Raw genomic sequence first — 13,210 nt, forward strand, 5'->3', positions numbered from 1 at the left:
CAAAGTGATCAAAACTCTCGTTTATATCCTGCGTCCTCTCATTAAACTTGTATCCTGCATTACCTGTGGGCATGACAAACGCCAGCGGCAGCCTGTCTATGAACTTAATTTAAAGTTTAGGTTTACACCGTGCTTTGTTTCCGAAGTAGCAGCACTTATGAATATGGTTGTATATGTCACTCGCTCGCTTCTTATTGTCGGGGGCCCTCGAAGTGTAATAATATTGAATGAGCACTATGAACACCAAGGGCTGACATTTTGTTAACTCAAGGGGCATGTGACCCAGACAGCAAGGCACTGGGGTGTCCTCGAAGTGTAATACTAAGTGCATGCTATGGACACTGAGGGTGGTATGCTATTGTAACTCAAGGGGTGCATGATTACACATCGAAGGGCCCACCACCCCCTTAGTCTGTGAAGTCTAATAATACTGAACGCGCATTATGATCATCGAAGGCTGCCATTTTGGTAACTCAAATGGTGCGTGATCCTAACACCAAGTGGGGGCCACAAAGTGTAACAATGTGTGCTATGAATATCGAGGGCTGCCATTTTGGTAACTCAAGGGGTGCATGATCAGATATCAAAGGGGACCCACCCCCCTCGGTCCTTGAAGTCTAATAATACTGAATGAACACTATGAACAATGAGGGCTGCCATTTTGGTAACTCAAGGGGTACGTGACCTTGATACTAAGGTGCTGGGGGGTCTTTGAAGTGCAATACTGCACCCTGTGGACACTGAGGGGGCATCATTTTTGTAACTCAAGTTATCAGATATCAAAGGGGACCCACCCCCCTCGTCCTTAAAGTTTAATAATATGGAATGCGCACTCTGTTTGTGAAGAAATAACTTTGACTTTAAAATTACCAAACTTATCCTTCAACTACAGAGAGAGTACTAAATACTAAATCTAAATTTGGTTTCTTATGGGCAAAATACAGATTTATAATGATGAAAACATTCAGGCTGCGTTCTGTATGAAATAATTAACACATATTACTCGTCAGGGCTTAGGATTCAGCATAGTTGGTGGAAAGGACAGCATCTGTGGGCCCATGGGAATCTACGTCAAGACAATTTTTGCTGGTGGAGCAGCCGCTGCTGATGGAAGACTGCAAGAAGGTAAGAAATAAGACAGATTTGAAAATATGTAGAACATTAAAGGTAATATTAATGCTATGAAATAACACTTTTAAAACAGGTGACGAAATCCTGGAATTGAATGGGGAATCCTTGCAAGGTGTAACACACGAAGAAGCCCTCCAGAAATTTAAGGTAAAGTCATGTAATTAATAACATCCGCATTCTGATATAAACAGCAAACACGTGCAGGTTAAAAAGTTACACCAAAACTGAACGAGATGCTAATTTTAAGTGCAAAGATTTGCCAAACATTACATTTTTTTGTTATTCGATACATTTTAAAATAGCCTTTTGTTTTAGGGATTTTGAATTTATAATCAGTTTTTTTCTAGATTTAGTTTGGGACATGTGCAACTTTATGAATGTTCCTTCCTGAGTTGCAATTTTGGCTTTTGTGATGATCAGCACCTCCAAGTCCGAGGTCATGCTTCTTAGCTAGAAAATGGTGGAAATGAGTTTAAGTATCTTGTGGTCTTTTTCACAAATAAGGGAAGAAAGAAGCAAGAGATCGACAGATATCAGCCATTATGCAGATGTTGTACCAGTCAGCCACGGTGAAGGGAGAGATGAGCCGATCCTCAGTACTATTATCATTCATGCCCACGAGCTTTGGGTGGGGAGCGAAAGAGCAAAATCACTGATACACGCGGCGGAAATGAGCCTTCTTCACAGGGTGTCACGGCTCTGCCTTTAAAAGACAGACATATGGAGCAGATCACAGTAGAGCCGCTGCTCCTCAGCATCGAAAGGAGTCAGTTGAGGTGGTTTGGGCCACTGATCAGCGGGACTCCTAATATAAACAGGAGTGCAAAATCCTCAGAGACTTTTTGGCTCCTTTTTAAAGAGACGTTTGTCCTTCTCCCCAGCAACCCCTGCACCCTTCAAAGCCGGCTAATGACCTAATATTGCTGGGGCTTCTGGGAGATGTAGGCAATTTAAGTAGTACTGCTACATCTATCTATCTATCTATCTATCTATCTATCTATCTATCTATCTATCTATCTATCTATTATATAGTGCCTTTCACTGTCTAATATACATATTGTATATGTTGGCTCATCTACATTCATGATTATAAATATGTATGCATGGGTGAGGGAGGGTGTTTTGAGTTCATCTTTTATGTAACAGCTAGTTGTGTTGCAGTTCTGTAATATGTATTGGGATAAGCTAGCCCCAAACCCACAAACACCACACCACCAAAAGTCCAAAAGATCAAATAATGGATGGACTTTATCACGAATACCTCCAAAAGTAACAAAAAGCACAAGCACAGGTATCCTTTCTCTTTTTACAATTCTCCTCTCCTTTCACCACTGCACTGCCCTCCTCCAGTCAAGTGTTGCTCCATGTCCTCCCAGCTCTAACTCGCCTCTGACCCAGGAGTACTTCCGGGGCCAGGGCCACTGCCTGACTGAAGTACTTCTGTGTCAAACGGAAGTCCCACTTATTAGGGAGCTCATCTCCCTGCACCACCCCCTTGTGGCATGCATGAATCCCAGCAAGGTTGTGTTGCCAGACTACATTTCCCAGCATGCCCCACTGGTTCTGTACTAGGCACCGATATCCAGGGTCGCTGCCATCTAGCACCTTGGGATAATAAAGAGTCCCCAACGACATCTTCTGGTGGGCAGTCTGTCAATCCACTCCGGCCATCACTTCCAGGTCTGGCTCCTTCCTTTCACTAGGTCGGTGAAGTAGTTCTTCCAGAATTCTATGTTTTATAGATACAGTGGTTCATCGGTATACGTCGGCTTTGGAATAAGTTCAACTTGGTACACGTCCTGTTTTAACGCGAAAAATTTAGCTTGGAATACGACTCGCGTGCTAGAACACCGTGCGCTACCCTTGTTAACATCTCTTAAGACAAAGCCACGACTGCCCACGAGCGTCAGTACGGTAGTTGCTAGCATTCAGTGAACAACCCGCACTATAACTCTATGTGAGTTTTCACGTGATTTTGTGTTTTTTCGTGTAAATTTGAATTGATTGTTGAAAAGTATGAAGGTGGCGTGTGTATCCGGGACATGGCTGCTGCACACCGTATGCCGAGAACGACGGTATCTACGATTGTGAAAAACAAAGACGTTATTAAATAGTAAAGCGAGGTTACATTTTCATTTATTTCATCTAATTGCTTTTGTATTTATGTATTTTAGTATTAAGCAGTGTTTAAATTATTTTATACAACCCCATCAATGTATAATATGCCAATAACAATAGGAATTTTTTTCATGGGAACGGATTAATCATTTTCCCTTTATTTCTTATGGGAAAAATTTGTTTGGTAAACGTCCTGTTTGGTATAAGTCCAAGGATCTGGAACGGATTAAGGACGTATACTGAGGTACCACTGTAATTGGAAGTCCACACAAATGCCAGTCTATCTATCTGTCTTATATAATGCCTTTCTTGTCAATTTATCTACATTTTTAATCTTGCCTACTACACCATGTATCTATCTATCTATCTATCTATCTATCTATCTATCTATCTATCTATCATATAGTGCCTTTCATTATCTATCTATCTATCTATCTATCTATCTATCTATCTATCTATCTATCTATCTATCTATCTATCTATCATATAGTGCCTTTCATTATCTATCTATCTATCTATCTATCTATCTATCTATCTATCTATCCCATTATAGGATTAGCTAAACCAATTGTGTTTAATGGATTGAATGCCACCTTTTTTTCATAAAATTTTTGTAACTGAAAATGTAAATATAATAAAAAGCATTTTTTGGAACATTATGTAGTTAATAAATACACAAATACATCGATTTTCTAATGAACTTGATTCATTTCAGCATCGCACAGAACTGACACCCTTTCTGACAACACTGCTCACCAATCTAGGATGGGGCAGCAAGCCGTTCACTTACTATTTATTTATTAATTCATTTATTTGTTTATTTGTTTGTTTGTTCATTTATTTTCAGCAAATCCGGAAGGGTTTACTTACACTTACAGTGAGGACAAGCTTGAGGACGGGGATCCTATCCAGCACCACCGTTTCCCAGTTATGCCGGTCACAGTCTCTTAGCTCCAATGGCTGCATTAGCCAAGACAGCTGTCCCGGATCGGAGTCGCCTGGTTATAATTTTCTTCCCAGCCCTGCCAGACCCAAAGACAGAATCATAATGGAAATTACCCTGAATAAAGGTGAAACAGTTTTTGGATTATAGAGAACCATATTGTTCAGTTTTGCTGTTTGCTTGTTGACTGTTTTCCACGATTACTTTGTCTGTTTAGTAATCTGAAACATCCATTCACTTATTGAAAGTATATTCACAATTTCCATTTTACAGGCATACCTTGAGCCTGGCACTGGGCACGAGTTATAGAATGCCAGTCCATTTTACACTCATAGGGGCCAGAATCCATCCAGGCTGTATTTGGAGCACAGGGTGTGCCAATCCAGGATAGGACACACATACACACACACACACGTGCATTTATACAGGGTTAATACAGGACCAAATTAGACCCCCAAAAATCCACCAAATGCACGCTGACTGGGCTGGGAAATGAATTCTGGTCACTAAAGCTGTGAGTCAGGCAGGGAGGCCACTGTGTCAATGTGTGGCACAAATGAAAATGTGAACGCTTGGTATGGAGTGTGTTTGCCAAGAGTTTGTGGGCAATGTGGTCCGGTGGCTGAGGAGTTAGACTATAAATTAGAGGGCTGCTGATTCTCTCTGAGCAAACTACTCAACCAACCTGCCCTTCAATTTTAAGGTGGTATTCAGAGCCCTTCACTTTTGACATATTTTGTTATGCTATGGCCTTCTGCTAAAATCATTAAATTCATTTCTTGCCCACATCAAGCAACACTTAATACCCCAGAATGACAAAGTGAAAACAGGATATTAGAAATTTTTATAAATTTATTAAACATCACAGACTAAAATATATCACATCAGTAGTTCTTGAGGCAGCAATTCCAGCCTGGTTTGACATGACACACCGGGATTTGACCATTCTCAGCCATTCTTCTCTGCAGGTCCTCTCAAGGTCTGTCGTGATGGATGGAGACCATCATTGGACAGATGAAGTATGTTCAGGTTTCTCCAGAGATGTTACATTGAGTTCAGGTCTGGGCTCTGGCTGGGCAACTCCTGTATCACCTGTGCCTTGTGCTTGGGCCGTCAACACATGGAAAGTGAGCCTCAGCCAAATTTAAGGGTCAGGGTGCTCTAAAGCAGGTTTACACTAAGAATATCTCAGCACTTTGCTCTGTTCAGCTTCCCCACAGTCCTGACTAATCTCCCTGTCCCTGCTGCTGGAAAACAACCACACAGCAGGTGAATGGTGTCTGGTTTCCTCCAGACATGACGCTTGGGATTGAAGTCAAACAGTTCTGTCCCTTAGGTGCCTTTTTGCCAACTCCAAGTGGGCTTTCACGTCTCATCTGGCCCAGGTCTGTGGAGTGTTACAGTACAGCAGCGAATTTCCTTCTGAAAGTTTCTCCCACCTCCATGCAGGATCTTTAGTGCTCAGCCAGAGTGATCAATGTGTTCTTGGCCATTTCTCTTATTTTGTCCCTTCTCTAACGATTTCACAGTTTGTCTGGACATCCAGCTCTTGGTTATTTCAAACCCATTTCTTTCAAGAACTATTGAGGACACAGACCTCTTGAGAACCTTCAATCCTGCAGACATGTTTTAGTAGCCCTCTCCAAATCTCCACCTCCACACATTCCTGTCTCTGAGCTCTACAGGCAATTCCTTCAACCTCATGGCTTGGTTTATACCTTTCATAATCAGTCCAATCAACTGATTTGTCCACTTTTGGACTACAACCAAGGTGCAGAACATATCAACGATGATCAATAGAGTGGGACACACCTGAGCCAGATTTTCAGTGTCAGAGCCAAGAGTCCGAATTCTTGTGTCAATGTGAGATTCCAGTTTTTCATTTTTAAATTCCTTCATAATTCTGGTCTGCTCAGTGTTACTTGAGAAAGAGATAGATAGATAGATAGATAGATAGATAGATAGATAGATAGATAGATAGATAGGAAAGGCATTATATGATAGATAGATAGATAGATAGATAGATAGATAGATAGATAGATAGATAGATAGCATAGTAGGCAAGATTATGAACTTACATAAATTGACAAGAAAGGCATTTTATTATAGATAGATGGATAGATAGTGTAGTAGGCAAGATTAAAGAATGAGATAAATTGACAAGAAAGGCATTTTATGATAGATAGGTTGATAGATAGCGTAGTAGGCAAGATTAAATATTTAAATAAATTAACAAGAAAGGCATTTTATGTTAGATAGATAGTGTAGTAGGCAAGATTATTAACTTATATAAATTGACAAGAAAGGCATTTTAGTATATGATAGATATAGATATAGATAGATAGTATATAGATAGATAGTGTAGTAGGCAAGATTAAAAAATTAGATAAATTGACAAGAAAGGTATTTTATTTTAGATAGATAGATAGCGTAGTGGGCAAGATTAAAAAATGAGATAAATTAACAAGATAGGCATTTTATGATAGATAGATTGATAGATAGCTTGATAGATAGATAGCGTAGTAGGCAAGATTAAATATTTAAATAAATTAACAAGAAAGGCATTTTATGTTAGATAGATAGCGTAGTAGGCAAGATTATTAAGTTATATAAATTGACAAGAAATGTATTTTATTTTAGATAGATAGATAGCGTAGTAGGCAAGATTAAAAATTTAAATAAATCAACAAGAAAGGCATTTTATGATAGATAGTGTAGTAGGCAAGATTATGAACTTATATAAATTGACAAGAAAGGCATTATATAAGACAGATGGATAGACTTGCATCTGTGTGGACTTCCAATTATCTATAACACGTACAATTTTGGTAGAACTTCTTGTGTCTTGAAGTCAAGTGTTGTTGCTCCATGGTTCTCCTTCTTTGCCTGGTCCAGCCTTTGCTTCCTCTGACCCTTAACTAGATTAAGTGGGTTTCATAATTGGTGAAGAACTAACTGTGAAAGAAGGGCTACAGAAAGATGAACTTTTCTAGACAACTTGAAATATCTGAGTCCTTGTGCTTCTTTTCTCCTTGTTTCTAACAGAAGCTGGAGTCGGTCTCGGCATTGGGCTTTGCTGCGTTCCCTCAGGTGACAGCTACCCTGGCATCTACATCCACACACTCTCTCCTGGCTCTGTGGCTCACATCGATGGCAGATTACGGTAGTCTTTTATAATCGTCCCACAGTGATATACTTATCATATTTTCTCTTGGTATTGAAGATTCTTTCTTTTTCTTATTCACGCACCAACGTTTTACAGGACTGGAGATGAAATTCTTGAAATCAATGAGACCGTGGTTTACAACATGACTTTGAATGACGTGTACTCAGTCCTGAGTCAGTGTAGTCCTGGACCGATTCAAATCATCATCTGTCGCCATCCGGACCCAAAGGTATGGGTGATTCCCTCGCTAGCTGCATTTTTCTTATAGGTCTTAGAAAATAAAACCATTAATCCAAATATGGGGCTTCTGGGAAGAAAAACTGCATTCTAGTTCTAAGGTAGTTCATAAAACTTCTGATCTTCAACAATATTCTTAATGTTATGCTTTCCTTTATAATAAAATAAATTCTTGTCACATTGTCAAGAAAGAAGAGGTACATTTTATGATCAATCAAGTTAATAGTTAGGAACATACTTTAAAAAATTATATACTGCATACCATATTCACCTTAATAAAAGGTGTGTCTGTGTGTCCATCTGGTTGGGGTGTCTCCGTCATTCAAAGAGATGGCGCATCACAAACATTAATACTGCTTTTACGAATCTCATACCAAATGGCATATAACAGAAACACATGCATTGCATTTTTCATTCCAACAGTGGGTGCATCACAAACATTGGTAGTAAGGCATTTTATTGCTACAAATGTTTGTGATGTGCCATCTGTTGAAATGACAAATGCAGTGCATTTTATTACTACATGCGTTACAGAATACATTCCAATAGATCAGGGGTGGGCAGCATCGGTCCTGGAGGGCCGCAGTGGCTGCAGGTTTTTGTTCCAACCCAGTTTCTTAATGAGAAGCTAATAATTGCTGATGAAGCCCTTTTTGCTCAAGTGACATCTCGATGCTTCATTTTAGTGGTCTCGCTTGTTAAGGCATCCCACCCTTAATTGCCTATTTCAGTGTTAAACGGCCACATTTGCTGTTTTAATGGCAACTTATTAGCAATAAGATGCAACTTGACAAAAGAGCCAGCATTTCTCCATCTGTCTTGTTTCCATTAACACCTGTGTGGCTTCATCATGCACTATTTGGTTTAATAAAACACTATGACAGACTGGATATTGTCACAAGAATGACAAAAAGACATTATAAAGGTTTGGGGCAGCCACCCGTATAATATATTCTGGCTGCAAAAAAGTATTTTTCAAGAGATGTTTACAAGACAGAGTCCAAAACAGAACTGATTATATGAAGTCAAGGTGGCAGCTTTAAAGGCTAGGGTAGGAAATAGATAGATAGATAGAAATATGAAAGGCACTATATGATAGATAGATAGATATGAAAGACATTATATAATATAATAGATAGATAGATATGAAAGACATTATATAATATAATAGATAGATAGATAGATAGATTGATACTTCATTAATCCCGAGGGGAAATTCACATACTCCAGCAGCAGCATACTGATAAAAAAAAATATTAAAGAGTGATAACTATGAAAGTATAACAGACAGACAATAATTTTGTATAATATTAACGTTTACCCCCCCGGGTGGAATTGAAGAGTCGCATAGTGTGGGGTCTCCTCAGTCTGTCAGTGGAGCAGGACGGTGACAGCAGTCTGTCGCTGAAGCTGCTCCTCTGTCTGGAGATGATCCTGTTCAGTGGATGCAGTGGATTCTCCATGATTGACAGGAGTCTGCTCAGCGCCCGTCGCTCTGCCACAGATGTCAAACTGTCCAGCTCCGTGCCCACAATAGAGCCTGCCTTTCTCACCAGTTTGTCCAGGTGTGAGGCGTCCTTCTTCTTTATGCTGCCTCCCCAAAACACCACCGTGTAGAAGAGGGCGCTCGCCACAACTGTCTGGTAGAACATCTGCAGCATCTTATTGCAGATGTTGAAGGACGCCAACCTTCTAAGAAAGTATAGTCGGCTCTGTCCTTTCTTGCACAGATCATCAGTATTGGCAGTCCAGTCCAGTTTATCATCCAGCTGCACTCCCAGGTATTTATAGGTCTGCACCCTCTGCACAGTCACCTCTGATGATCACGGGGTCCATGAGGGGCCTGGGCCTCCTAAAATCCACCACCAGCTCCTTGGTTTTGCTGGTGTTCAGGTGTAGGTGGTTTAAGTCGCACCATTTAACAAAGTCCTATACTCCTCCTCCTGCCCACTCCTGATGCAGCCCACCATAGCAGTGTCATCTGCAAATGTTTGCACGTGGCAGGACTCCGAGTTGTATTGGAAGTCCGATGTATGTTGGCCGAACAGGACCGGAGAAGTCCAGTACCCTTTGTTGCTGACCACAATGTCAGACCTGCAATTCCTGAGACGCAAATTCTGATGTCATCAAGGCTGGAAGGGGAAGTGACATTGTCAGAGGCGGGGCCAGACGTGACATTGTCAGAGTCTCTGACACAGGAAGTGACATCATCTGAGTTGCCAGAACAGGAAGAGACATCATCAGAGGTGCTGGAACAGGAAGTGACATTATGGGAGGCGCCGGAACCCTGTGGGATTTCCCGAGGATGGTCTGCAAGGTATTGAGAGGGACAGTTAGTGCACCCCGCCATTCCCTGGTTGGATATGGAATTGCCATTATTCAGGCCCTTTAGTTGACTCCTACTTGCGCGTGTTAGACAATTTATAAATAATTGGAAACAGGTAGGAAAATACAGACAGGTAGTGGGATATCGTAACTATGGTAGTGACAGTGTTTGTGGTCAAGTTCTCTATTGTGACGTGTGTGGAGTTCAGTGAATTAAAGCATCAAATTTTAAATTATCCATTTAGGTGGAATGGTGGCTCTGTGGCTAAGGATCTGCTCCGGTATCCGGAAGGCTGTTGGTTCAAATCCTGTGGCTGTCAGTTGGGCCCTTGAGCAAAGCCTTTAACCTGAAAGTTGCTCTGGGGTGCCGATCAATGGCTGACCCCCAAAGCTCATGTAAAAAGACAATTTCACCTCAGGGTTTAAACAAAGCATATCCAAAAAGAAAAATGTTCCTTATTTGCATCCTGACACAGTGTGTGACCCTGAGCGAGTCACTTACCTCACCTGTGCTTCTCCTATTAACAAATAAATATGCAGCAATGGTTATCATGCATCCTCATTCTATCATTCACCTTGGATAAAAGTGTCTGTCAAAAATATAGAAATGATATCAACAGGCACATCACGCTTTGTTTTTCAGGTATCAGAGCAACAACTGAATGAAGCCATTGCACAAGCCGTGGAAAAAAGTCAGCTGAGGAAGGACAAGCATCTGTGGAGAATGGAGGGTATGACATCTAAATTTCCTCCAATGTAACGGATGCAATGTATGGTCAAGTATAAAAAAGGAAGTCAATTATTTCATATGAACGCATAGAGTGAGGTCACTCTCCTCTAAGAACTGAGAAACACGTTTTGAAGTTTAGATTGGCAATGGCACTGCTGTTGTAAGGATCCACCTTCCATCCCACTCGGGATGATGCTTACAATAGATAGATAGATAAATAGATAGATAGATAGATGATGTAGTAGGCAAGATTAGACATTTAAATAGATTAACAAGAAAAGAATTACATAGATAGATAGATAATAGATAGTGTGAGATTGGCGCTTGGTTGGCGCCGACCTGACACAGACTTACACCAGAGGCACGAGCAAAATAAACAAAAAGATGTACTGTATTTTTCTTCTTCACCTGTGGGGCACGTCTTCCCCTTTAACCCCACAGGCTCAACACAGTCCCAAAATACAAAGAAAAATCACCCCAAATCACACTCTTCTTTCCAATCCTCCCAGGACAGCTTCGTCCACCTCCTCCCGACTCTGGCACCCTGAGTAGTAGCTGCAGGCTCCTCTTATAGCCCACCCGGAAGTGCTGCAGGTGCTCATTGACCTACTTCTGGCTGCATTTCCGGGTGTGGCTGTGCTCCCGCCCAGACGGGCTTATTAAGGCGTGCAGCTCTAGGTAGCTCCCCCTGGCGGAGGCAATGGAGCCCAACCTAAGATGAGCTCCGGTGTTCCACAAAATTGACCCCGACGCAACTCAGGGGGGCTGCCAACAAAGGTTCAGAGGGCCGCAGCATGGCTCCCATGGCTGTTCCCCTGGATCTAGTGACAAAGAGGCATCCCAGCCGGGCATGGGTCCCAGCCATCCACCACAGTGCCCCTCTCTCAGCTGAGCCCCGTGGGGCACAGTGGCTCGTCCCACGAGGGCTGGTCTCCTCCAGGATGGGGAGTCGGCATCCTCCTGTCTGTGGCTCTGTCCTGCAATAACAAAAGCACAAGAGTGGGAGGTGCTGCCCCGATGCCCGCATCCTCCACGGACAACACCTCCAGCCGTGGCCACAGCAGTTGCACTCAAAGTAACGCCACTCCCCTCTTGTGCGATCCCTGCGGGACTGGAAACAGGACGGGAAGTCCTGACCCGACGTCCACCAAGCTGAGGGTGGTTGGTGGTTCCACCCCACTACCACAATAGATAGATAGATAGAGCAATATATAATAGATAGACAGATGATGTAGTAGGCAAGATTAGAAATTTAAATAGCTTAACAAGAAACGCATTAGATAGATAGATAGATAGATAGATAGATAGATAGATAGATAGATAGATAGATAGATAGATAGATAGCTAGATAGATAGATAGATAGATAGATAGTGTAGTAGGCAAGATTAAAAATTTAGCTTAATTAACAAGAAAGTTTAGTTGTAATCCGTTGGCTCATTAATTCATTCATTAATGTATTGATTCATTCATCCATTCCTTCATTTTCCAAGCCACTTATCTCATTTCTAACAGAACAGCTATAAAAGTTTTATATTACATAAGTTTAAAAAAAAGGTTTTGAGAAACCTTCCAAAGGGCATCAGCGGGCCTCCAGAGAGACTAAAAGCTTCTTCTGGCCTCATATCCGGGATAGCATGAGTGTCATAAATTATGCATCCTGTTCAAGTGTTGCACTTCAAGAGCTCAAACAATTCCTCGGTTCATCTTAGGAATGAAAATGCTGTTGCATCTTTTTACGTTCATTGTTTTTACCGAAGGTACTAAAACTGGGCACCTTTGCCACTTTTCAGGTCCAAAAACCCGAGGTTGATTGTTTCTTAGACTGGCCACTGTCTGTGCAGGATCTGCATGTCGTCTCTGTGTCCATGTCAGATTTCTCAGGTGATGTGATTTCCTGCCAGGGTCCCAAGGGTAGGCACATTAGGTAAACTGGTGACTTTTTGAATTGTCCCTTTCTGAATTGGTCTTGCGTATGTGAGTCCGTTTAGCCTCTGCAGCTGTGTTTCTCAGACTATCCGCTGTCACAGCCCACTTTTTCTAATGGAAGTGTCCTTACAACCCACCACTGGCTAAAGGGCCCCCTTGGGACCCACTTTGTGACCCACTATAGTTGTAAACAGTAACACCTCAGGACATGAAGTCCCATCCAGGGTTGGTATTTGTCCTGAGTGCAATGCTGCTGGGTCAGACCCTGACAACCCACTGCTCTATTGTGGGAAAAGAACATTTCAGAAAACTGGTGAATTAAGCTTGGCTTGCACATAAGCAATACGGTTTATATTGTCCTTACTTTACGTAACACCATGCTTCTACTGCAGTGAGCTCCAGCTGACACACGACCCTGCCCTGGATAAGCCCTGGATAAGCCTTGGATATGCTACTTATTGAGATGGATGGATGCTGCTTACTCTTACAGAGCTTTAATTCAATTCTCAGACACATTATAGCATACGAGGAGCAGTTGGTGTAGGTCAACAAATCCCTGTATTCCTGAAATTGTAAAAAAAACATGTGCACCTATGGATTTATTTTCTCAAAGTTCTGGTTTCCTGGGCCAAA

The 13,210-nt window shown here is 41.7% G+C and overlaps 1 protein-coding gene across 2 annotated transcripts in view; it reads left to right on the plus strand.

Annotated features, from left to right (window-relative positions):
- Positions 1 to 13,210, plus strand: part of il16 (interleukin 16) — a 114,492-nt gene that overhangs the window by 65,916 nt on the left and 35,366 nt on the right. For both annotated transcript variants that reach the window (XM_039772758.1, XM_039772759.1), the window contains exons 8-13: positions 1,011 to 1,125; positions 1,205 to 1,278; positions 4,097 to 4,319; positions 7,238 to 7,355; positions 7,455 to 7,587; positions 10,564 to 10,651. In XM_039772758.1, the coding sequence (XP_039628692.1) occupies positions 1,011 to 1,125; positions 1,205 to 1,278; positions 4,097 to 4,319; positions 7,238 to 7,355; positions 7,455 to 7,587; positions 10,564 to 10,651 (751 nt within the window). The remainder of the gene's footprint in view (positions 1 to 1,010; positions 1,126 to 1,204; positions 1,279 to 4,096; positions 4,320 to 7,237; positions 7,356 to 7,454; positions 7,588 to 10,563; positions 10,652 to 13,210) is intronic.

The sequence above is a fragment of the Polypterus senegalus genome, chromosome 12 (assembly GCF_016835505.1).
Source record: "Polypterus senegalus isolate Bchr_013 chromosome 12, ASM1683550v1, whole genome shotgun sequence".
Classification (NCBI taxonomy): Eukaryota; Metazoa; Chordata; class Cladistia; order Polypteriformes; family Polypteridae; genus Polypterus; species Polypterus senegalus.